This window comes from Cherax quadricarinatus, chromosome 97 (genome assembly GCF_038502225.1).
Source record: "Cherax quadricarinatus isolate ZL_2023a chromosome 97, ASM3850222v1, whole genome shotgun sequence".
In the NCBI taxonomy this organism is placed as follows: domain Eukaryota; kingdom Metazoa; phylum Arthropoda; class Malacostraca; order Decapoda; family Parastacidae; genus Cherax; species Cherax quadricarinatus.
The window spans coordinates 3,614,573-3,642,323 of record NC_091388.1 but is presented as its reverse complement, the minus strand read 5'-3'; the positions used below and the strand labels follow the sequence as shown (position 1 = coordinate 3,642,323).

General features: G+C 47.4%; 1 protein-coding gene across 2 annotated transcripts in view; it reads left to right on the top strand.

Annotated features, from left to right (window-relative positions):
* Positions 1-27,478, top strand: part of LOC128705015 (uncharacterized) — a 62,855-nt gene extending 35,377 nt beyond the window's left edge. Inside the window, exons 2-7 of one of the 2 annotated variants that reach the window (XM_070105127.1) lie at positions 10,070-10,260; positions 11,964-12,145; positions 20,532-20,714; positions 21,978-23,331; positions 24,828-24,972; positions 26,784-27,478. In XM_070105127.1, coding sequence (XP_069961228.1) covers positions 10,070-10,260; positions 11,964-12,145; positions 20,532-20,714; positions 21,978-23,331; positions 24,828-24,972; positions 26,784-26,961 — 2,233 coding nt within the window. In that variant the 3' untranslated portion in view covers positions 26,962-27,478. The remainder of the gene's footprint in view (positions 1-10,069; positions 10,261-11,963; positions 12,146-20,531; positions 20,715-21,977; positions 23,332-24,827; positions 24,973-26,783) is intronic. The other variant, XM_070105126.1, reaches the window with a different exon arrangement.
* Positions 27,479-27,751: the final 273 nt, after the last annotated feature.

Genomic DNA, 27,751 nt, shown 5'->3' with positions numbered 1-27,751 from the left:
TCTTGGCTACCCTGGGCTGTCTTGGCTACCCTGGCCTGTCTTGGCTACCCTGGCCTGTCTTGGCTACCCTGGCCTGTCTTGGCTACCCTGGGCTGTCTTGGCTACCCTAGCCTGTCTTGGCTACCCTGGGCTGTCTTGGCTACCCTGGCCTGTCTTGGCTACCCTGGTCTGTCTTGGCTATCCTGGCCTGTCTTGGCTACCCTGGGCTGTCTTGGCTACCCTGGGCTGTCTTGGCTATCCTGGCCTATCTTGGCTATCCTGGCCTGTCTTGGCTACCCTGGGCTGTCTTGGCTACCCTGGGCTGTCTTGGCTATCCTGGGCTGTCTTGGCTATCCTTGCCTGTCTTGGCTATCCTGGCCTGCCTTGGCTACCCTGGGCTGTCTTGGCTACCCTGGCCTGTCTTGGCTACCCTGGCCTGTCTTGGCTATCCTGGGCTGTCTTGGCTACCCTGGACTGTCTTGGCTATCCTGGCCTGTCTTGGCTACCCTGGGCTGTCTTGGCTACCCTGGCCTGTCTTGCCTATCCTGGCCTGTCTTGGCTACCCTGGGCTGTCTTGGCTACCCTGGCCTGTCTTGGCTATCCTGGGCTGTCTTGGCTATCCTGGGCTGTCTTGGCTATCCTGGCCCGTCTTGGCTATCCTGGGCTGTCTTGGCTACCCTGGGCTGTCTTGACTACCCTGGGCTGTCTTGGCTACCCTGGCCTGTCTTGGCTATCCTGGCCTGTCTTGGCTATCCTGGCCTGTCTTGGCTATCCTGGGCTGTCTTGGCAATCCTGGGCTGTGTTGGCTACCCTGGGCTGTCTTGACTACCCTGGGCTGTCTTGGCTACCCTGGCCTGTCTTGGCTACCCTGGGCTGTCTTGGCTACCCTGGGCTGTCTTGGCTACCCTGGCCTGTCTTGGCTACCCTGGGCTGTCTTGGCTACCCTGGGCTGTCTTGGCTACCCTGGCCTGTCTTGGCTACCCTGGCCTGTCTTGGCTACCCTGGGCTGTCTTGGCTACCCTGGCCTGTCTTGGCTACCCTGGCCTGTCTTGGCTACCCTGGGCTGTATTGGCTACCCTGGGCTGTCTTGGCTATCCTGGGCTGTCTCGGCTACCCTGGGCTGTCTTGGCTATCCCTGGGCTGTCTTGGCTACCCTGGGCTGTCTTGGCTACCCTGGGCTGTCTTGGCTACCCTGGGCTGTCTTGGCTTCCCTGGGCTGTCTTGGCTACCCTGGCCTGTCTTGGCTACCCTGGCCTGTCTTGGCTACCCTGGCATCTCTTGGCTACCCTGGGCTGTCTTATCTTCCCTGGGCTGTCTTGGCTACCCTGGCCTGTCTTGGCTACCCTGGCCTGTCTTGGCTACCCTGGGCTTTCTTGGCTACCCTGGGCTGTCTTGGCTATCCTGGCCTGTCTTGGCTACCCTGGCCTGTCTTGGCTACCATGGCCTGTCTTGGCTACCCTGGCCTGTCTTGGCTACCCTGGCCTGTCTTGGCTACCCTGGGCTGTCTTGGCTACCCTGGCCTGTCTTGGCTACCCTGGCCTGTCTTGGCTATCCTGGGCTGTCTTGGCTACCCTGGACTGTCTTGGCTATCCTGGTCTGTCTTGGCTACCCTGGGCTGTCTTGGCTACCCTGGCCTGTCTTGGCTATCCTGGCCTGTCTTGGCTACCCTGGGCTGTCTTGGCTACCCTGGCCTGTCTTGGCTATCCTGCGCTGTCTTGGCTATCCTGGGCTGTCTTGGCTATCCTGGCCCGTCTTGGCTATCCTGGGCTGTCTTGGCTACCCTGGGCTGTCTTGACTACCCTGTGCTGTCTTGGCTACTCTGGCCTGTCTTGGCTATCCTGGCCTGTCTTGGCTATCCTGGCCTGTCTTGGCTATCCTGGGCTGTCTTGGAAATCCTGGGCTGTCTTGGCTACCCTGGGCTGTCTTGACTACTCTGGGCTGTCTTGGCTACCCTGGGCTGTCTTGACTACCCTGGGCTGTCTTGGCTACCCTGGGCTGTCTTGGCTACCCTGGGCTGTCTTGGCTACCCTGGGCAGTCTTGGCTACCCTGGCCTGTCTTGGCTACCCTGGGCTGTCTTGGCTACCCTGGGCTGTCTTGGCTACCCTGGCCTGTCTTGGCTACCTTGGCCTGTCTTGGCTACCCTGGTCTGTCTTGGCTACCCTTGCCTGTCTTGGCTATCCCTGGGCTGTCTTGGCTACCCTGGGCTGTCTTGGCTACCCTGGGCTGTCTTGGCTACCCTGGGCTGTCTTGGCTACCCTGGCCTGTCTTCTCTACCCTGGCCTGTCTTGGCTACCCTGGCCTCTCTTGGCTACCCTGGGCTGTCTTGGCTACCCTGGGCTGTCTTGGCTACCCTGGCCTGTCTTGGCTACCCTGGCCTGTCTTGGCTACCCTGGGCTGTCTTGGCTACCCTGGGCTGTCTTGGCTATCCTGGCCTGTCTTGGCTACCCTGGCCTGTCTTGGCTACCCTGGCCTGTCTTGGCTACCCTGGCATGTCTTGGCTACCCTGGCCTGTCTTGGCTACCCTGGGCTGTCTTGGCTACCCTGGGCTGTCTTGGCTACCCTGGCCTGTCTTGGCTACCCTGGGCTGTCTTAGCTACCCTGGGCTGTCTTTGCTACCCTGGGCTGTCTTTGCTACCCTGTGCTGTCTTAGCTACCCTGGGCTGTCTTGGCTACCCTGGGCTGTCTTGGCTACCCTGTGCTGTCTTGGCTACCCTGTGCTGTCTTGCCTACCCTGTGCTGTCTTGGCTACCCTGTGCTGTCTTGGCTACCCTGGGCTGTCTTGGCTACCCTGGGCTGTCTTCAGCAACTGTGTGGTTAATGGGGAGTCTGTCCTCTACAACAGGCTCTTTCAGACTGCTGTCACCTCTACACTGAAAGCCTGCCATATTATTATTATTATTATTATTATTATTATTGTTATTACTGCTTCTTGTAGACAACTATTTCGCCTCACGCTGGGTGTCCGTGGTTCGATCCCTGGCACGGGTGGAAATATTGGCCATGTGTATTTACACCTGATGTTAGTGTTCACCTAGCAGTAAATAGGTACCTGGTGTTAGTCACCTTACACCTGCTGTCAATGTCCAATTAGTAAGTAGGTACCTGGGTGTTAGTGGACTGGTGTGGGTGGCATCCTGGGGGACGAGATTGAAGGACCATAATGGAAATAAATTAGGAACCCTTAGAAACTATGTAAATAAACAATTTATTCACGTACAACTATCAACTATTCACGTACAACTATCAACTATTTACGTACAACTATCAACTATTCACGTACAACTATCAACTATTCACGTACAACTATCAACTATTTACGTACAACTATCAACTATTCACGTACAAATATCAACTATTCACGTACAACTATCAACTATTTACGTACAACTATCAACTATTCACGTACAACTATCAACTATTTACGTACAACTATCAACTATTTACGTACAACTATCAACTATTCACGTACGACTATCAACTATTCACGTACAACTATCAACTATTTACGTACAACTATCAACTATTTACGTACAACTATCAACTATTTACGTACAACTATCAACTATTCACGTACAACTATCAACTATTTACGTACAACTATCAACTATTTACGTACAACTATCAACTATTTACGTACAACTACCAACAATTTACGTACAACTATCAATTATTTACGTACAACTATCAACTATTTACGTACAACTATCAACTATTCACGTACAACTATCAACTATTTACCTACAACTATCAACTATTCACGTACAACTATCAACTATTTACGTACAACTATCAACTATTCACGTACAACTATCAAATACTTACGTACAACTATCAACTATTTACGTACAACTGTCAACTATTCACGTACAACTATCAACTATTCACGTACAACTATCAACTATTTACGTACAACTATCAACTATTCACGTACAACTATCAACTATTTACGTACAACTATCAAATATTCACGTACAACTATCAAATATTCACGTACAACTATCAACTATTTACGTACAACTATCAACTATTCACGTACAACTATCAACTATTCACGTACAACTATAAACTATTTACGTACAACTATCAATTATTCACGTACAACTATCAACTATTTACGTACAACTATCAACTATTCACGTACAACTATAAACTATTTACGTACAACTATCAATTATTCACGTACAACTATCAACTATTTACGTACAACTATCAACTATTCACGTACAACTATCAAATATTTACGTACAACTATCAACTATTCACGTACAACTATCAAATATTCACGTACAACTATCAACTATTCACGTACAACTATCAACTATTTACGTACAACTATCAACTATTCACGTACAACTATCAACTATTCACGTACAACTATAAACTATTTACGTACAACTATCAATTATTCACGTACAACTATCAACTATTTACGTACAACTATCAACTATTCACGTACAACTATCAACTATTCACGTACAACTATAAACTATTTACGTACAACTATCAATTATTCACGTACAACTATCAACTATTTACGTACAACTATCAACTATTCACGTACAACTATCAAATATTCACGTACAACTATTAACTATTCACGTACAACTATCAAATATTCACGTACAACTATCAACTATTCACGTACAACTATCAACTATTCACGTACAACTATCAACTATTTACGTACAACTATCAACTATTCACGTACAACTATCAACTATTCACGTACAACTATAAACTATTTACGTACAACTATCAATTATTCACGTACAACTATCAACTATTTACGTACAACTATCAACTATTCACGTACAACTATCAAATATTCACGTACAACTATTAACTATTCACGTACAACTATCAAATATTCACGTACAACTATCAACTATTCACGTACAACTATCAACTATTCACGTACAACTATCAACTATTTACGTACAACTATCAACTATTCACGTACAACTATCAACTATTCACGTACAACTATAAACTATTTACGTACAACTATCAATTATTCACGTACAACTATCAACTATTCACGTACAACTATCAACTATTCACGTACAACTATCAACTATTTACGTACAACTATCAACTATTCACGTACAACTATCAAATATTCACGTACAACTATCAACTATTCACGTACAACTATCAACTATTCACGTACAACTATCAAATATTCACGTACAACTATCAACTATTCACGTACAACTATCAACTATTCACGTACAACTATCAACTATTCACGTACAACTATCAAATATTCACGTACAACTATCAACTATTCACGTACAACTATCAAATATTCACGTACAACTATCAACTATTCACGTACAACTATCAAATATTCACGTACAACTATCAACTATTCACGTACAACTATCAACTATTCACGTACAACTATCAACTATTCACGTACAACTATCAACTATTCACGTACAACTATCAACTATTCACGTACAACTATCAACTATTCACGTACAACTATCAAATATTCACGTACAACTATCAACTATTCACGTACAACTATCAACTATTCACGTACAACTATCAACTATTCACGTACAACTATCAACTATTCACGTACAACTATCAACTATTCACGTACAACTATCAACTATTCACGTACAACTATCAAATATTCACGTACAACTATCAACTATTCACGTACAACTATCAACTATTCACGTACAACTATCAACTATTCACGTACAACTATCAACTATTCACGTACAACTATCAACTATTCACGTACAACTATCAACTATTCACGTACAACTATCAACTATTCACGTACAACTATCAAATATTCACGTACAACTATCAACTATTCACGTACAACTATCAACTATTCACGTACAACTATCAACTATTCACGTACAACTATCAACTATTCACGTACAACTATCAAATATTCACGTACAACTATCAACTATTCACGTACAACTATCAACTATTCACGTACAACTATCAAATATTCACGTACAACTATCAACTATTCACGTACAACTATCAACTATTCACGTACAACTATCAACTATTCACGTACAACTATCAAATATTCACGTACAACTATCAACTATTCACGTACAACTATCAACTATTCACGTACAACTATCAACTATTCACGTACAACTATCAAATATTCACGTACAACTATCAACTATTCACGTACAACTATCAACTATTCACGTACAACTATCAACTATTCACGTACAACTATCAACTATTCACGTACAACTATCAAATATTCACGTACAACTATCAACTATTCACGTACAACTATCAACTATTCACGTACAACTATCAACTATTCACGTACAACTATGGTATCTTAAAAAGGGCGTCATTATTTTCTAACATATTATTTATACCCTGTAATCTACCTGGTACATAATTACTATGGCATTTCCTTTGTCTCTTTCGTAAGATAAGATTTCATTCGGATTTTTAACTCTGGAGGGTTAGCCACCTAGGATAATCCATGATAGTCACTGTGTCTGTCTTGTTTCTCTTGTGGTCCTCAATCTTGTCCCCCAGGATGCCACCCACACCAGTCCACTAACACCCAGGATGCCACCCACACCAGTCCACTAACACCCAGGATGTGACCCACACCAGTCCACTAACACCCAGGATGTGACCCACACCAGTCCACTAACACCCAGGATGCCACCCACACCAGTCCACTAACACCCAGGATGCCACCCACACCAGTCCACTAACACCCAGGATGTGACCCACACCAGTCCACTAACACCCAGGATGTGACCCACACCAGTCCACTAACACCCAGGATGCCACCCACACCAGTCCACTAACACCCAGGATGCCACCCACACCAGTCCACTAACACCCAGGATGTGACCCACACCAGTCCACTAACACCCAGGATGCCACCCACACCAGTCCACTAACACCCAGGATGTGACCCACACCAGTCCACTAACACCCAGGATGTGACCCACACCAGTCCACTAACACCCAGGATGTGACCCACACCAGTCCACTAACACCCAGGATGTGACCCACACCAGTCCACTAACACCCAGGATGTGACCCTCACCAGTCCACTAACACCCAGGATGCCACCCACACCAGTCCACTAACACCCAGGATGTGACCCACACCAGTCCACTAACACCCAGGATGTGACCCACACCAGTCCACTAACACCCAGGATGTGACCCACACCAGTCCACTAACACCCAGGATGTGACCCACACCAGTCCACTAACACCCAGGATGTGACCCTCACCAGTCCACTAACACCCAGGATGTGACCCACACCAGTCCACTAACACCCAGGATGTGACCCACACCAGTCCACTAACACCCAGGATGCCACCCACACCAGTCCACTAACACCCAGGATGTGACCCACACCAGTCCACTAACACCCAGGATGTGACCCACACCAGTCCACTAACACCCAGGATGCCACACACACCAGTCCACTAACACCCAGGATGCCACCCACACCAGTCCACTAACACCGAGGATGCCACCCACACCAGTACACTAACACCGAGAATGCCACCCACACCAGTCCACTAACACCGAGGATGCCACCCACACCAGTCCACTAACACCGAGGATGCCACCCACACCAGTCCACTAACACATAGGATGCCACCCACACCAGTCCACTAGCACTCAGGATGCCACCCACACCAGTCCACTAACACCCAGGATGCCACCCACACCAGTCCACTAACACCCAAGATGCCACCCACACCAGTCCACTAACACCCAGGATGCCACCCACACCAGTCCACTAACACCCAGGGTGCCGCCCACACCAGTCCACTAACACCCAGGATGCCAACCACACCAGTCCACTAACACCCAGGATGCCAACCACACCAGTCCACTAACACCCAAGATGCCACCCACACCAGTCCACTAACACCCAAGATGCTACCCACACCAGTCCACTAACACCCAGGATGCCACCCACACCAGTCCACTAACACCCAGGATGCCAACCACACCAGTCCATTAACACCCAGGATGTGACCCACACCAGTCCACTAACACCCAGGATGCCACCCACACCAGTCCACTAACACCCAAGATGCCACCCACACCAGTCCTCTAGCACCCAGGATGCCAACCACACCAGTCCACTAACACCCAGGATGCCAACCACACCAGTCCACTAACACCCAGGATGCCAACCACACCAGTCCACTAACACCCAGGATGCCACCCACACCAGTCCACTAACACCCAGGATGTGACCCACACCAGTCCACTAACACCCAGGATGTGACCCATACCAGTCCCCTAACACCCATGATGTGACCCACACCAGTCCACTAACACCCAGGATGTGACCCATACCAGTCCCCTAACACCCAGGATGTGACCCACACTAGTCCACTAACACCCAGGATGCCACCCACACCAGACGACTAACACCCAGGTACCTACTTGCTGCTAGGTGAACAGGACAACAGGTGTAAGGAAATGCGTCGAAATGTTTCTACCCCGCTGGGAATCAAACCCGGACCCTCCACGTGTGAAGCGAGAGCTTCGCCTCCCAGGCCACGGAGTATAGGATCCTTCCATAATTCAAGGTATAACTTAAGAATTATTTTGCAGAGGTTTGCAACAATTGCAAACCTTACAAAAGAATTCAAGGTGTACCTAGAGTATACCTGGAGAGTTCCGGGGGTCAACGCTCATGGTGGATCAGGGTCTGATCAACCAGGCTGTTACTGCTGGCCGCACGCAAGCTGACGTACGAACCACAGCCTGGTTGGTCAGGTACTGACTTTAGGTGCCTGTCCAGTGCCGTCTTGAAGACAGTCAGGGGTCTTGAAGACAGCCAGGGTTCTTGAAGACAGGGGTCTTGAAGACAGCCAGTAGTGTTGAAGACAGCCAGGGGTCTTGAAGACAGTCAGGGGTCTTGAAGACAGCCAGGGGTCTTGAAGGCAACCAGGGGTCTTGAAGACAACCAGGGGTCTTGAAGACAGTCAGGGGTCTTGAAGACAGCCAGGGGTCTTGAAGACAGTCAGGGGTCTTGAAGACAGCCAGGGGTCTTGAAGACAGTCAGGGGTCTTGAAGACAGCCAGGGGTCTTCAAAACAGTCAGGGGTCTTGAAGACAGCCAGAGGTCTTGAAGGCAGCCAGGGGTCTTGAAGACAACCAGTGGTCTTGAAGACAACCAGGGGTCTTGAAGACACCCAGGGGTCTTGAAGACAACCAGTGGTCTTGAAGACAACCAGGGGTCTTGAAGACAGCCAGGGGTCTTGAAGACAGCCAGGGGTCTTTAAGACAACCAGGGGTTTTGAAGACAACCAGGGGTCTTGAAGACAGCCAGGGGTCTTGAAAACACCCAGGGGTCTTTAAGACAACCAGGGATCTTGAAGACAACCAGGGGTCTTGAAGACAGCCAGGGGTCTTGAAGACAGCCAGGGGTCTTGAAGACAGCCAGGGGTCTTGAAGACAGTCAGGGGTCTTGAAAACAGCCAGAGATCTTGAAGACAACCAGGGGTCTATTGGTAATCCCCCTTATGTATGCTGGGAGGCAACTGAACAGTCGGGGGCCCCGGACACTTATTATGTTGTCTCTCAGTGTACTTGTGGTGCCCCTGCTTGTCATCGGGGGAATGTTGCATCTCTTTTCGAGTGTTTTACCTTCATAGGGAGTGATTTTCGTGTGTAAGTTTGGTACCAATCCCTCCAGGTAGATTATAGTGGAGAATGAACATGAAATTAGGAGACAGGTGCCTCTTACATGTTCAACAGTTAGGTATTTTTATTGTTAAATCGTCTCACGTACACAGTGGAATAGTTTGGGAAGCGATGTGGTGGAGGCAGGATCCATTCTTAGCTTCAAGTAGAGGTATGATACAGGTAATGGTGCAGGGAGTGTGACCCAGTAGCGACCAGTGAAGAGGCGGGGCCAGGAGCTACAACTCGACCCCTGCAACCACAACGAGTACAGTAGATTTCTTCAGTCAAACAGAGAGGCGGCAGATGTGTCCTGTGTAGACAGCCAACTCTTGCACATTTGTTCTTAAACATGATCGTATCATGGTAAAATGACTTACTACTACAACTCCTATCACTCCTTCAGGAAGTACCGTCGTGCGTCCACGTACAGGAGGGATGGGCGTGGATGGGAGTGGGCGTTGCTGGCCTGGGGACGGACAGTGCACCTAGCCAGGATCCTGGAGGCTAGACTCTCTCTCGTCAAGTTCACCACTACTCTAGCATCATTTATGGTGTTCCTGTGTGTGGTGCCAGTCCTCTGTCTCCTGTATACTGGTTAGTGCGTCCTAGTTACCATTTATCACACACAAGGACCTGCCTAATATGGGCCAACAGGCCTGCTGCAGTGTTCTTTCTCTCCTGGTTAGTGCGTCTTAATTACCAGTTATCACACACAAGGACCTGCCTAATATGGGCCAACAGGCCTGCTGTCATGTTCTTTCTCTCCTGGTTAGTGCGTCTTAGTTACTAGTTATCACACACAAGGACCTGCCTAATATGGGCCAACAGGCCTGCTGCAGTGTTCTTTCTCTCCTAGTTAGTGCGTCTTAGTTACTAGTTATCACACACAAGGACCTGCCTAATATGGGCCAACAGGCCTGCTGCAGTGTTCTTTCTCTTCTATGTTCTTACGTAATCTACACATATGCTGCTGTATGGTACTTCGTGTAACTGTATTTGTACCTGTACCTGAAGCAGCTTATTATTTTACTTGTTGATATGACTCACGAAATCGTAATAACACGATTGCAAACAAACCATACCACGGGTGGGGTTAGAACCCGCGGTCAGTTATAAAACTCCAGACCGTCGCGTCGGTCTAGAGTTTTATGACTCTGATCGCGGGTTCAAACCCCACCCGTGGTATGGTTTATACTTGTTGATTTGTAGATGAATGGTTCAGAGAACCGACATGTTGATAAATTAGACACATGTGCAACTCTTGGGTATCTTTATTGAGGAAACGTTTCGCCACACAGTGGCTTCATCAGTCCATACAAAGGAGAATCTTGAAGAACAGGAGGAGAATGAGGTAATCAGTCCCTCAACCTTGAGTCGATGTGGTCAGTCCATCAATCTTAAATAGAATACGGCATAAGCGTGGTGAAGGAGCTTATAAACGTATGGCAGGAGAGGTGCAGCAGTCGATTGATGGACTGACCACATCAACTCAAGGCTGAGGGACTGATTACCTCATTCTCCTCCTGTTCTTCAAGTTTCTCCTTTGTATGGACTGATGAAGCCACTGTGTGGCGAAATGTTTCCTCAATGAAGATTCCCAAGAGTTGCATATGTGTCTAATTCAACAAGTTTATTCAGGTATGATACACACAAGTCCAATTATCATAGCGTAAATTACCCACCATAATCCAAAAACGTCGAAGTGTCTTATTTCCATTAGGTTATGATAAGATGTTCAACAGTTAGGTATATTTGTTCCGAAACGTTTCGCCTACACAGTAGGCTTCTTCAGTCGAGTACAGAAAAGTTGATAGAAGCAGAAGAGACTTGAAGACGATGTAATCAGTCCATCACCCTTGAAGTTTTGAGGTGGTCAGTCCCTCAGTCTGGAGAAGTTCAGTTCCATAGTCCATAGTTCCATGGAACTGAACTTCTCCAGGCTGAGGGACTGACAACCTCAAATTCTACGACTTCAAGGGTGATGGACTGATTACATCGTCTTCACATCTCTACTGTTCCTGCCTACTTTCTGTATTAGACTGAAGAAGCCTACTGTGTAGGCGAAACGTTTCGGAATAAAGTTGCCTAACTGTTGCATTTGGGTCTTACCTGTTGCACCTGTGTCTTACCAACATGTCGGTATTGTGTACTATTATCGTATTCACTCCACTGGGGTATCTTCCTCCCCTCATACGTACGTGTGAGGGTGTGGGTGTGGGTGTGGGTGTGGGTGTGTGGGTGTGGGTGTGTGGGTGTTGTGTATTGAAGATTACCCTGAGCCTTATCTTCACCACCAGGTATCAAGTGTTGGAGGAGAGTGGTGGAGATGTGGGCAATGCAGGCGGTGGAGGGTGTGGAGGAGATGTCTGGAGTGACAGTGAGAGCAGCCATGGAGGCCTCCAACACCCCTGGAGTAGAGACACTTCTCTTGTGTCTCTCGGGAACACCACACATCCACCACCTCAGAGCCAAGATTATGGTTAGTGTTACATGAGAGAGGAACCCTGAAGAATTACACACACGTGCACTATCTGTGTATACCTTTACTGTAGACATTTCTCCAGCCAGTGGTTTCACTGAATTATATACGGGGACCCGTGGCCTGGTGGCTATAGCTCTCGCTTCACACGGCAAGGATCTGCGTTTGATATCCAGCGAGGGTAGAAACATTGGACGTGTTTCTTTACACCGGTTCTCTATGTTCGCCCATCAGTAAAATAGGTACCTGGGTGTTAGTGGACTGGTGTGGGTGGCATCCTGGGTGTTAGTGGACTGGTGTGGGTGGCATCCTGGGTGTTAGTGGACTGGTGTGGGTGGCATCCTGGGTGTTAGTGGACTGGTGTGGGTCACATCCTGGGTGTTAGTGGACTGGTGTGGGTCACATCCTGGGTGTTAGTGGACTGGTGTGGGTGACATCCTGGGTGTTAGTGGACTGGTGTGGGTGACATCCTGGGTGTTAGTGGACTTGTGTGGGTCACATCCTGGGTGTTAGTGGACTGGTGTGGGTCACATCCTGGGTGTTAGTGGACTGGTGTGGGTGACATCCTGGGTGTTAGTGGACTGGTGTGGGTGACATCCTGGGTGTTAGTGGACTGGTGTGGGTCACATCCTGGGTGTTAGTGGACTGGTGTGGGTGACATCCTGGGTGTTAGTGGACTGGTGTGGGTCACATCCTGGGTGTTAGTGGACTGGTGTGGGTCACATCCTGGGTGTTAGTGGACTGGTGTGGGTGACATCCTGGGTGTTAGTGGACTGGTGTGGGTCACATCCTGGGTGTTAGTGGACTGGTGTGGGTCACATCCTGGGTGTTAGTGGACTGGTGTGGGTCACATCCTGGGTGTTAGTGGACTGGTGTGGGTCACATCCTGGGTGTTAGTGGACTGGTGTGGGTCACATCCTGGGTGTTAGTGGACTGGTGTGGGTCACATCCTGGGTGTTAGTGGACTGGTGTGGGTCACATCCTGGGTGTTAGTGGACTGGTGTGGGTCACATCCTGGGTGTTAGTGGACTGGTGTGGGTCACATCCTGGGACAAAACTGACATAATTTACGGGAAATGCTCAACATAACAAGTGACTTTCTATATAGTAGTATGTCATTGGTGTGAGCTATGGTCTGTATAAGTTGTGTCGTGTACTGCTAGTAAATATAGGTATTATTATTATTATTATTATTATTATTATTATTATTATTATTATTATTATTATTAATAGAGGTTATTTGGAGTTGCTGAAACTGGCCTACTGGCCTCGCATGGGCCAGTAGGCCTTCTGCAGTGTTCCTCCATTCTTATGTTTTTATATATGGAACATGTCTTAGTCGTCACGTTTCTCTACGTTGAACTAAAGAAGACACTGGCTGGCGAAATGTTTCCAGAATATTTACATAAATGTTACAAATATTTATAAACTTAAACATTAAAATGGTATAAAATACCGACAGGTTGTTAGGTAAGACACATGTGCAACAGTTAGGTATCTTTATTTCGAAACGTTTCGCCTACACAGTAGGCTTCTTCAGTAGAGTACAGAAACACCAGCTCCAAGACTGAGGGACTGATTACCTCATCTTTTGTACATAGTTCTACTGTCTTCTAATTATGTCCAAGAATCTATATTGATAAAGCCACTGGATGGCGAAACGTCTACAATAAGATAACCAGATGTTGCACATGTGTCTTAACTTTCATCATACAGAAATAAAGATTGTAGATGAATGGTGATAAATTAGACACATGTGCAACTCTTGGGTATCTTTATTGAGGAAACACAGTGGCTTCATCAGTCCATGCATAGGAGAAACTTGAAGAACAGGAGGAGAATAAGGTAATCAGTCCCTCAACCTTGAGTCGATGTGGTCAGTCCATCAAGATTGATGGACTGACCTCATCGACTCAAGGTTGAGGGACTGATTACCTCATTCTCCTCCTGTTCTTCAAGATTCTCCTTTGTATGGACTGATGAAGCCACTGTGTAGCGAAACGTTTCCTCAATAAAGATACCCAAGAGTTGCACATGTGTCTAATTTATCAACATGTCGGTTCTCTGAACCATAGATCTACAAAGATGAATGGTTCAGAGAACCGACACGTTGATAAATTAGACTGACCACATCGACTCAAGGTTGAGGGACTGATTACCTTATTCTCCTCCTGTTTTTTCAAGTTTCTCCTATGCATGGACTGATGAAGCCACTGTGTTTCCTCAATAAAGATACCCAAGAGTTGCACATGTGTCTAATTTATCAGAAATAAAGATACCTAACTGTTCCATGTCTTACCTAACAATATGTTGGTAGTTTATACCATTTCAGTGTTCACTCTGTCAGACACTGCAACACAATGGTATCTTGGTACAGACCTGAGATCAACTTTGTCAACTTCTGCTAGTGAGAATGGCTGGATTTGAGGGGGACGTGACCTCCCAAAGACTACATTCTTACCTCTACTAGTAGCCTACATCTCACCTCCTGGCGGTATATAAGGCTCCATCCTGTCACTTCAACTCCTGGCAAATTCAAGGTGAAGTCTTACGGGGACCACGGAACCCACTACGGCGTTGTTTTATACCTGGAATCACGACACAACCTGAAGTTCAAGATATGGTTCAACTTGAGGGGAGAACCAATATTGACTCCTCTCAACAAGGAAATGTATACCACCTTGAAGAGAGTCATGGAGACAGATCGCTCATTCACCCTGGAGGAACTGGACTCTTGGCAGAAAATCACCAAGGGTGTAGTGATGCGATACCCGCTGATGATGCCCATTGAGGCAGTTGCAGCTCCCCCCAGTGTGGTGTCAGCTCAACATCTCAAGGTAAAGACGGCAGGCAACGCACCAACCCGATAGGTCCTCATTCAGCATGTAGGACCACTGCCATCCCAACTGGACCTCGGTTCTTGGGGCAAGTACAATGTCAGGACCTTCACAGCAGAACCAGTTCGCTGTTTCAAGTGTCAGCGTTATGGACACCTGGGTGCACTCTGTCCGAACAGAGTAATCTGCGGTGTCTGCAGCCAGCACCACCCTACCGAGGAATGCATCACCAAGCTGAAAAATGCATCGCCACCCACTCCACGATGCCCGAATTGCAGGCAGAAACACCATGCCTGGAATCCTCGATGCCCCGAGAGGCTCACCAGAATTCAAGGAGTCTGGAAGACGCCAAAAACTCGGCAACAGGCTACGACGGATCATCACTCTCAGCAAACGATGGGTGCAGAGAATGCTGCCATACCGCAGATCTCTCAGCAGCTAACCCAAGTCAATGCCCAGGAATTCCCAACCCTCGAAGCCTCAACCAGGCGTCAAGGTCAAGAACCTCCTGCACCCCTGCCTCAACGAAGAAACAGAAAGAAGAGGAACAGGAGGCATCAACAGGGTGCATCTGGTCAATGCGATCAGCAGGTGGCACTAAACGAACCCCCACCGGCCATAGCACGACAATGCAGGCACTCCTTACCCGGCACAGGCGCTTTGCAGACTCAACTGGCACCTCACCAGCCGACCCCGGCTACCCAACCTGGTATACAGCAACAGACCATGGTGCATACAATAAAGAAATCCAACCCTCAGCAGTCCCCACAGACAACAACAGCCCAGATAATATCCACTGTTTCGAACCCAACCCCAAAGCAGGCCCTCACCAGGGAGGATCTCGTAGCACTCATCAAGGTGTTCAAGGATCTTATTTCCAACACAATCAACTCCACGGAACAACAGAGCGCATTCCGGCAGATGGTCAATACGCTCCTGAGAGTGTGCTTACTGACTGAGGAGGAGACAGTGGATGCCATGAATTTGCAGGTTCTCAGAGCGGGCAGGACTCAGTCTCCAGCTCAAGAAACAACAGCGATGGAATAACCTCGGTACCAAATCACACCCTCAAGGTCCTACAATGGAACATTCAGGGTCTGAGGGGCAAACAGCACCTCTTGCTGGAGGCAGTAATTCGGGATCGGGTTGACATCATCTTGCTACAAGAAACTCTGACTCTCCCGACTATGTGCCCAAGACTACCCAGTTTTGCTGGGTATTTCCTGCACATGGACCCGGGCATTCACTTCAGAGGCACAGCTGTATTTGTATCCAATACAATACCTCACGAGGTTATAGCCAACCCTGTGGACTGTGGGGAGGATGTCGAGGTACAGGCCATCCTTGTGCACATACCTGGGGCGCCCATTACCATCTATAACATCTACAAGAACCCAAGACACACCCTCGACATTGCAGAGCTCCTCACACTAGCACGCACTGAGTGTATCATTGTGGGTGGAGATTTCAACGCACATCACCCAATGCTGCACTCTCACTCAGCAACCAATGCTGCTGGCAGACACATAGCAATGCTCCTACACGATATTCCAGAGGTAAAGTTGCTAAACAATGGAGACCCCACACACCTGTTGGGTGGCTGCCTCGACCTTACCTTTGGGTCAAGACAACTCGCAGCAGGAGCCACATGGGGAACTCATCCTCACCTTGTCAGTAACCACTTTGCAGTGATCACCACCTTCAACATCAACAGGCCTCCCACAGTTGTGCTACCTCCTAGATGGGACGTAAAGAGGGCCAACTGGAAGGTGTTCCAGGATTATCTTCATGACTGGTGGTCCACATACTCTCTATCTGAAGACTGTGATATGGCTGAACAGGAGCTAATCACTGTTTTCACCCAGGCAGCAGAGTGCGCAATTCCAAAGAAGTACGCAGGACGCACTCACAAAAGAGACTGGTGGTTCTACAACGACGAGGTGCGGGAGCAGAACCACTGCATCAACTCTTTTAGGAAGCTATACAGGCGTAACCCTACGGCAGAGAACAGGAATACTCTGAGAGCCATTGTGCAGCATGCCAGCAGAGTCTCTCTCAGAGTAAAAACTGAGAAATGGCTGGAGTGGTGCTCAACATTCGGGCATCACACCACCTTATCTGAGATATGGGGCAAGCTCAACATAGCAACTGGCAAGAGCAAACCGAGGCCACCAGCACACCCGAACCCATCCCAGGAAGCTGAGAAACTAGTGGAGCTTTTCACTTCCAGGGGAGCCTCCACTCAGCTCCCACAGGACATCCGGAATATACAGACGGATCTTCTGCCACAGCACCAGCTAACGATACAAGCTGCATGTGAGTCGGAAGATTGACTGATGAAGACCTCACGGACTTGAAACTCCGACGTGCCATTAAGAACACAGGTGACACTGCCCCGGGCATCGATGGTGTTACATACTCCATGATTGCACGGGCTGGGCAGAGTGGATGGGAGGCCATACTAGACGTCATTAACAAGTCGTGGAGGGCCAGGACACTCCCAGCAGCTTGGAAGAAAGCTACCGTCGTACCAATTCCAAAGCCCAAGGACCCAGGCAGTATGAGACCCATATCGCTGACCAGCTGCTTAGCCAAGACTGCTGAGAGGATGGTGTTAAACCGCCTCCTGTGGAAACTTGGACCCTCTCATCATCACATATTTGGCTTCACCAAAGGAGTTGGTACAGCAGAGTGCATAACCACTCTACTAAGCCAGATTGCTGATAATAACAAAAAACCTAGTATCGTCGTCTACCTTGACCTTGAAAAGGCATTTGAGCTAGCCACCCCCACAGCAATTCTGGCAATACTAGCTCGGAAGGGAATCAAAGGACGCCTCCTGGCCTGGATAGAGTCCTACCTTAGGGGCAGGCAGGCCTGTCTCAGCTTTCAGGGACACTACTCTTCCTTTAAAACCCTGGAAAACGGTACACCACAAGGAGGTGTGCTCAGTCCTACCCTGTTTAACATCCTCATGCAGGAACTTGTGAGCCTTTCCTTTCATAGTGGTACACAGCTCCTCAGCTATGCTGATGATCTTGCACTCGTAGTGAATGGGAAAGGCAATTTAGAACGACAGGCTCAGAGAGCTTTGGACCTAATTACGCAGTCTTGCAAGGAACTAGGCCTCAAGATCTCGGCCGAGAAATCTCTTGCAATGATGTTTAAGGGACCAGATCCTGTGAATAGATTACATATTCAGGATATAGAACTTGAGTGGATAGGCTCCTACCTGTACTTGGGAATCTACATTGATAAAAAGCTGACCTTTCAGAAACAGGCCGAGTATGTCAGGTCACGTGCTCTACTAAGACTCAACGCCATGAGAGCCATGACGAGGCACCGTGCAGGGGCAAGCAAAGATGTACTTCGCTTCTACTATATACAAGCTATACGCTCGCTCATTGACTACGGTGCACCGGCGTTAGCTCATCTCTTCTCGCAGAGCAGGCAAAGGGTGGAGGTCGTACAAAATCAGGCGATAAGAACTATGCTTGGGGCCCCCATCTGGACCAACACAGTATGTCTCAGATCTGAGGCCCGGCTTCCTTCCTTGGCTGACAGAGTAAGATACATAAACGCCTGCAAAGTGGCCACGATTCTGCACCGGCAGCAAGGTACTCCACTAAGGAGACGGATATTGACAACCATGGCACAAGATCCCACACTCTTCACGGACTACTCCTGGATTCGTTCGTTTTGTGCTGCTGGGTGGAAGCTGCTGCCTATACAACTACTCCTTGAGAAGAGTTGTGACCTTCCTGTTGCTGGGTACCATCCACCACCTCCTTGGCGCCCAGATCCAGCTGATGTTTGCATCATGCAGCTACCCATCTCTAAGCGTCTCTGTAGTCAAGACACCCTCAGCAATCATGCTGAGACAAGCATGGCACTGGCAGAGGGAGGCACATGTGCAGTGTATTTCACAGATGGTTCTGTCGACCCTGACAGGAAGAGAGCAGCAGCTGGACTGTACCACAGTGGTCACACACAAGGCTGGCGACTCCCTGACCACTGCACGATCCTTTAAGCTGAGCTGGTGGCGATTCAGCAGGCATTGTCACATGCCCTACGACATCGACTCCGACCTGTCATACATGTTGATTCCACCTCTGCAATCAATGCCCTCTCCCATCCTCAACCACAGGATAATGTTCACCTCATCACATCGATCCTGAGCATAATGACAGCCTTAGAAGTTCAGGGTAACAGATCGACATTGAACTGGATCCCCAGCCATGCTGGCATCCGGGAAAATGAGGCGGCAGATGATGCAGCCAAGGCAGCAACAGACTATCCACATGTTGGGATTAATGTCCCAATCAGCCTACGACAGACCAAACTGGTGGCTGCCAGAGCCATGAAACTTATGGGGGAGGTCTTAGGTGATACCCCATCTCAACAGTGGTACCGAGCAGCGACTCAGGGAGAACCCCCTCCATATGATAGAAGCTGGTCCAGAGCGCAGTGTACCGCCATCCATCGGCTTCGTTTGGGCTTTCCCACAACCAAGATGATGGTAGACAAGGCTGAGGAGGAGATGTGCCAGTACTGTCAGCACGTTGTCCAGCGGCCCCTAACACACTATCTTCTGGAGTGCGAAGTTACTGAGACGCTCCGCAGGCAACTAGGAGTGATATTACCTCCCGAAGAGGACCCAGAGATGACTGCGGCCACACTAGTGTACCATGGAGTCAACGAACCAGACAAGCTGTTACCTGTGATAACGACATATCCTCCTTCTCACTAGTGTCCACAGTTAGGAGTACATACGGTGTTGTCGTTTATGAGATGCACCAGTTGAACTGACCAGAAGAGTCCTTGAACAGCATACGTCGCATCATTGTAGAAACCTTTCTCCCTCTGGAGCCAGAGACGGGTCATCGCAAGATTGAGACCCGTGCCAGGACTACGGTCTTGGCGAACATTATACATACATACTATGGTGCTCTTCGCACCTACTCCTAGGTTGAGGGACTGATTACCTCATCTTCTGTACATAGTCCTACTGTCTTCAAGTTATGTCCTAGAATTTGTATTGATAAAGCCACTGGATGGCGAAACGTCTACAATAAAGATACCCAGATGTTGCACATGTGTCTTAATCTCATCTTGTCGGTATTATATACCATTCGTACACATACTTCTCTGAGGAAATGGTATGGTGATACCGACAAGATGTGGAAAAAGACACTTATGTACAGTTCAGGACATTTATTAAAGGAAACGTTTCGCCATGAGTGGCTTCTTCAGTCCTAATACAGAGAAAACTAATATATGTGTGTTTTCTTAGTTTTCTCTGTATTAGGACTGAAGAAGCCACTCGTGGCGAAACGTTTCCTTTAATAAATGTCCTGAACTGTACATAAGAGTCTTTTTCCACTTCTTCAGTCAGATACAAAGGAAGAGGTGGTGATGAATTTGACTGAACAAACCTTCTGTATAGGCGAAACATTTCATCAATAAGATAGCCAACTGTGACACATATGTCTCAATCTTCAACTTGTCTGTATTTTATACCGTTTTTAACGACTGTCAGTGTTTTACAGGAGGAGGTTGTGGAACGTCGAAGCGACGGGGGCGACCTCATGCACCCAAACTTCCGTCGTCGTCTAGTACAGGTGGCAGGTTACTACGCCTGGCAGAGACATGATACCTTCACTATAGAGCAACATGTTATTATGGCCCCTCTTCACTACCGTGGCCGCCTCGTCACCTCCAGGAACATACAGGTAAATCCTAATATGGTAGGTAAGACACGTAAGCAACAGTTAGGCAACTTTATTCCGAAACGTTTCTCCTACACAGTAGGCTTCTTCAGTCGAATACAGAAAGTAGGCAGGAACAGTAGAGAATACTTTCTGTATTCGACTGAAGAAGCCTACTGTGTAGGCGAAACGTTTCGGAATAAAGTTGCCTAACTGTTGCTTACGTGTCTTACCTACTAACCTGTCGGTATTTTGATATTCAAACCCTAATATATAAAACTATAGGTTCGATCAGGGCCCTATACTCCAGTCTCCTGGAAATAAATGGTATAAAATACCGACACAATGGAAAAAGCCCGCTGTGTGGGCGAAACGTAGTCAATAAAGGATCACATTATACCGCATATGTGTTTATATTTCCACTCCCGTCTCCTCCGAGAAGTCAGTTTTGATCCCTTGATAAATTAGACACATGGGCAAAAAGTTAGATATGTTAAGAGGACACAAGTGCAACTAATGTGACATTTTATCGTGGCAACGTTTCGCTCTCCAGGAGATTTATCAAGCTGTAACGGCTTAAGTCCTTTAACCTAACATATTTGTAGATGAATGGTTCAGAGAATCGACACGTTGATAAATTAGACACATGTGCAACTCTTGGGTATCTTTATTGAGGAAACGTTTCGCCACACAGTGGCTTCATCAGTCCATACAAAGGAGAAACTTGAAGAACAGGAGGAGAATGAGGTAATCAGTCCCTCAGCCTTGAGTCGATGTGGTCAGTCCATCAATCGACTGCTGCACCTCTCCTGCCTACGGTTTATAAGCTCCTTCTCCACGCTTATGCCGTATTGTATTTAAGATTGATGGACTGACCACATCGACTCAAGGTTGAGGGACTGATTACCTCATTCTCCTCCTGTTCTTCAAGATTCTCCTTTGTATGGCCTGATGAAGCCACTGTGTGGCGAAACGTTTCCTCAATAAAGATACCCAAGAGTTGCACATGTGTCTAATTTATCGACCATTGACTAGTTGACGTATACTTCTTTCTCCTATCTGCGGGTTGTGTACTATGTGGAGATTTATATGTAATATACGATTATTATTATTATTATTATTATTATAATCAAGGGGGAAGCACTAAACCCGTAGGATTATACAGCGCCTATGGGGGGATGGAAGGCATTCAGGCTTAATTCAGGGAACTGGAGCACAGATCCAACTGGAGCACAGATCCAATTCCCTAGATCCTCCGTCTCCTTATTGAAGATGATCTTATTGCAGGAGTGTGTGAGTGAGGCGGTGAGTGAACCTCTGTCCCGGGACCTTCCACCCTGGCGGGTGACAGTGATAGTTACCTGTGATGGGGAATGTGGTGAGACTTGGGTAGTTGCACGTGCCCACCACCTACTGGCATCCAAACTAACACTTCCTGATTTGCTGGTGACAGCCTACCCTGACCCCTGGAGGCATCCAGCTACCCGAGACCTCACCCTTCTTGCTTCTCCTGCTTCAACCGTCCGCTTTCTCAATATGGCCCGCACTCTGACCTCCACAAGTGCTCTCAGTGTTTGCGTGGTTTGTAGGGTGTGGTGGCACGCTTGTCGCTCCACCATGATGGCACTGGTGGAGGAGGCTGTGCAGGCTGCCTATAAGGTAGGCCCTGAAGACCTCCCAGCACTGATAGCCCGGGCTGTGACTGCTTGCTTTACCCTCGTTTCCAAACTGAGCGGAAAACTTAACAGGTGTCTTGGATCACTGTGGGTAACCACAAAGGAATCCTTCAACATAAAGTCTGTCATCCATGTGTGTATCTGGTGTGTGTCCTGGGTGTTAGGTGTGTTGCTGTGGTGTACTGTGTGGGTGTTTAAGTTGCCTGGGACACTCTCAGTGTGGTGCAGTATTTTGTGTTGCTGGATGGCAAAGGTACGTGCTACAGAGGAGTGTATTATTGTGATAGATGCTGTGGTGGAGGTGTATTGGATGATACGAGCCTTTGTTACACTACCACGTCTGGTACTGGAGGAGGCTCTCAGTATACGTGGGGTGACGCCCCTTGTGGGGTGCTTAGGACGTCGCCGAAGAACACTGTCACCCAGGGGTGTGAGGCAGACTGGTGGTATGGCTGTAGCATGGAGTGACCCAGTTCCTCTGAGCACTGCCAGGGGTGTGCGAGGCGTCACTGGAGCCACGCTGACGGAGGTACTGCTAACGGCTTCTGCTGGTGCAGTGCGGGACTATCTGCGTGTGATGGGGCTGCCTCTTCCTGACGAAGTCTGTTGTACATTACCAGTGTACTCACAACGGTGGGCGGAGAGTCGTGGCACTGCTCGCACGCCAGGTCTGGTCACCCTGGCACTCCCCACAGGTGCCACTGATTCCTCCACAGCCCTACACACCGTGAGAGACTCCATGCAGAAAATTCATGCCTACCCCGAGCGTTACCTGGCCTCCGTGTGGCTGGTGAGGAATGTAGCATACTTCCTGCCGGAGACTCTGCTGGGGTGGGTGTTCCGAGCTCTCTCAGCTCGATATCCTATCCTCATGTCCAACCTAGCAGGACCCTCCCACCCCATCAACCTCTGGGGACATGACCTCCTGAATATCTTCTACTGGAGACCCCCGCAGGATGGCGCTGGTAAGACATATTATTATCAATCTGAGATATATAGATGATTTTAAATAGGAAGGATTACCTTCCTCTGCCTGGCGCTCAACAGACGGAGGATCAAGCCTCCACCACGTAAATATGAGAATGGTATACACTATGACAGGTTGATAAGACACATCTGCAACAGTTAGGTATTATTATTGAAGCGTTTCGCCTACACAGTAGATGTCTTCAGTCGAGTACAGAAAAGTTGTGCAAGAATGATATATAATACCGACAAGATGAAATTAAGACACGTGCAACATCTGGGTATCTTTATTGTAGACGTTTCGCCATCCAGTGGCTTTATCAATACAAATTCCAGGACATAACTTGAAGACAGTAGGACTATATACAGAAGATGAGGTAATCAGTCCCTCGACCTTGGAGTAGGTGCGAAGAGCACTGTAGTCGTGGAGATTCTGAAGCAGAAGTAAGGAGCCTGGCGCTTATATAGTAACGTCAGTAACAGAGAAGTAGTACAGATGTGAAGAGAATGTAATCAGTCCATCAGCCTTGAAGACAGTTTTGAAGTGGTCAGTCCCTCAACCTGGAGACTGACCACCTCAAAACTGTCTTCAAGGCTAATGGAACGTTTCGCCTACACAGTAGGCTTCTTCAGTTGAATACAGAAAGTAGGCAGGAACAGTAGAGATGTGAAGACGATGTAATCAGTCCATCACCCTTGAAGTCGTAGAATTTGAGGTTGTCAGTCCCTCAGCCTGGAGAAGTTCAGTTCCATAGTCCATAGTTCCATGGAACTGAACTTCTCCAGGCTGAGGGACTGACAACCTCAAATTCTACGACTTCAAGGGTGATGGACTGATTACATCGTCTTCACATCTCTACTGTTCCTGCCTACTTTCTGTATTAGACTGAAGAAGCCTACTGTGTAGGCGAAACGTTTCGGAATAAAGTTGCCTAACTGTTGCCTATGTGTCTTAACTACCAACCTGTCGGTATTGTATACCATTTTGATGTTCATCTAGGCTGATGGACTGGTGACATCGTCTACTGCTGCTGCTAGCTCTTGTGTCCTAGACTGAAGAAGTCTATGTAAGTGAAACATTTCGGAATAAAGATACCTAACTGTTTCACATGTGTCTTACGTATCATAACCCTTCTTGGTTATGATACGCCAGACACATGTACACTTAGTTTTGACTAATAACGTGATGTGAATGATTTAAAATCTTAGACAGGTTGGGGAATGAGACTAATTCTCACTGAAAATTCCCAGATTTTTCACAAGTGTGTCATTTTTCATTAATAATTAAAAACACCTGGCCATTTTATTGTCAATATTCGGGTCTTAGGACCTTAGTGACTTCATCTATTTGTGATTCATGTCATTTATAAAGTCTTATCACCATGCAAATGCCCAAACATATTAGTAATTTTTATTGTATTTAACAAATCACAGTTGTATTCACACATTGCGAAGAAATCAAAATCTTTAAATTCTAACTCATTCTCCCTGACAGTGTTGTCCGTGTGCGTGGCGTCGTACTTGGGTCGTGCCCACCTGGGCGTGGTTGGAGACATGAGGGTAGTGCCCAACGCTGCTACTTTGCCCCAGGCCTTCGTTACACACCTGAATGAACTAGCTGTCAACACTGGTGTCAGACTGTACGTTATTCTGTCTTTTTCTATTATGGGAAGCGCTAAACCTGTAGGGATTATACAGCACCTATGGAGGGAGGGGATGGAAGGTATTTAGGCTCATTTCGGGAAATGATCAGGCTCTGATCCACCAGGAGGCCTGGTCACAGACCGGGCCGCGGGGGCGTTGACCCCCGGAACTCTCTCCAGGTAAACTCCAGGTAAATCCAGTGGCACAAGTGTCTTAACTTTCATCTTGTCGGTATTGCATACCTGTCTTGCACAACTTGTCAGGCACTACAACATCATGGTATCTTGGTTCAGATTACATTTACATGACCTTCTTCACGACTTCTACAACTAACCCATCAATTTGGGAAGGACTTACTTCCACTGGGGAATCCCACCTACCAGTAACTATGTCCTCGTCTGCTACACGTCCCTATCCACTGACACCTATATAAGCACCAGTCTCCTTACCTGTGCTTCAGAATCTCTGCAACCACGGTGCTGTGAACACCACCTCCAAGGCTGAGGGACTGATTACCTCATCTTCTGTACATAGTCCTACTGTCTTCCAGTTATGTCCAAGAATCTGTATTGATAAAGCCACTGGATGGCGAAACGTTTACAATAAGATAACCAGATGTTGCACAAGTGTCTTAACTTTCATCTTGTCGGCATTGCATACCTGTCTTGCACAACATTTAGGCAACTTTATTCCGAAACGTTTCGCCTACGAGGCCTGGTCACAGACCAGGCCACGGGGGCGTTGACCCCCGGAACTCTCTCCATGTAAACTCCAAGCAAACTACACAGTAGGCTTCTTCAGTCGAGTACAGGAAGTAGGCAGGAGCAGTGAAGACGGTGTAATCCGTCCATCACCCTGGAAGTCGTAGATTTGATATTCACCCTGTCAGACACTGCAACACAATGGTATCTTGTGATGAATGGTTTGAAAAACCGACAAGTTGAAGATTGAGACACTTATGCAGCATATGGGAATCTTTATTCAGGAAACGTTTCGCCACACAGTGGTTTCATCAGTCCAATACAAAGAGGAAGGCGTAAGGAGAGGAGGAGAATGAGGTAATCAGTCCCTCAACCTGGAGTCGACTCCAGGTTGAGGGACTGATTACCTCATTCTCCTCCTCTCCTTACGCCTTCCTCTTTGTATTGGACTGATGAAGCCACTGTGTGGCGAAACGTTTCCTGAATAAAGATTCCCATATGCTGCATAAGTGTCACAATGGTATCTTGGTACAGAAAATACCTTGGATAACTTTTTCAAGTGAGAATTGTTTGATCTGAGAGGGACGTGACCTCTCAGTGGCTACATTCTCACTACTACTACTCTGCACCTCTCCTTCCCACAGTATTTAAGTCTTAACGGCTTGACAAAGCTCCTGGAGAGCGAAACGTTGCCACAATAAAATGTCACATTAGTTACACTTGTGTCCTTTTACTTTACAGTATTTAAGTCTCAACACTGTCGCTTGATCTTCAGTTAGTTCCAGACTTTGGAACAGAATTTCTCCAGGCTGAGGGACTGACAACCTCAAATCTACGACTTCAAGGGTGATGGACTGATTACATCGTCTTCACTGCTCCTGCCTACTTTCTGTATTCGACTGAAGAACCCTACTGTGTAGGCGAAACGTTTTGGAATAAAGTCACGTAACTGTTGCCTGTGTGTCTTACCTCTCGCTTATGTATTTATCGAACTTAAATTTGAAGCTACCCAAGGTTTTAGCTTCAGTATCCATTATAGTTAAGGAACTTGTAAATGTTAGTCGAGTCGTACTTCATCAGTCACATTAAAATTTTATTTTTTTCAGAGAACGTAGATCATCACGTAACTGGTCGAGAAGTGGCTCTCCAGGCACCACGCCCATACCAACACCACCGCCCACGCCCACACTCACGCCCACTTCCTCACATAAAAGCTTGTTCTTACAGTGGGGGAGACCTAAACCAGTTGGTCACTTAACCAGAAGACGATCCTCTGTCTTCTAAAGATCTCATCTTCCTCCATAAGAATGAAGAAACACTGCCGAAGGCCTTCTGGCCCATATAAAGCAGGTTCTTATCAAAACCACCACTGATATATTTGCCCAATCTCTTTTTAAAGCTACCCAGGGTCCTAGCCTCTATCACCTCACTCGGAAGACTGTTCCACACATCCACCTGGACAGGACAAGAGTCTTCTCACACCTTCTGCCACCTTTTCACCTGGTTGTAAATAAGAACTTAGGGTGTGCAAGAAAGGTATAAAATACCGACAATATGAAAGCTTAGACACATGCAACATCTGGGTATCTTTATTGTAGACGTTTCGCCATCCAGTATTGACAAAGCCACTGGATGGCGAAACATCTACAATAAAGATATCCAGATGTTGCATGTGTCTAAACTTTCAAGAACTTAGGTGTTAGAAGACTGCTGTGGGTGGCATCATGGGAAGGACGAGACATGGACGAGTCACCTGACACTCTTCACCTACCAGGATGTAAAGTAAAAGGACACAAGTGCAACTAATGTGACATTTATTGTGGCAACGTTTCGCTCTCCAGGAGCTTTATCAACCCATTGGTAATGGCTTGATAAAGCTCCTGGAGAGCAAAACGTTGCCACAATAAATGTCACCTTAGTTGCATTTGTGTCCTTTTACTTTACATATTGTCGGTAATTCTACCAACTTTATTACAACCTACCAGGATATTACAAGACTATAAGGCGAACAAGACTATAAGGCAAACAAGACTATAAGGCGAACAAGACTATAAGGCAAACAAGACTATAAGGC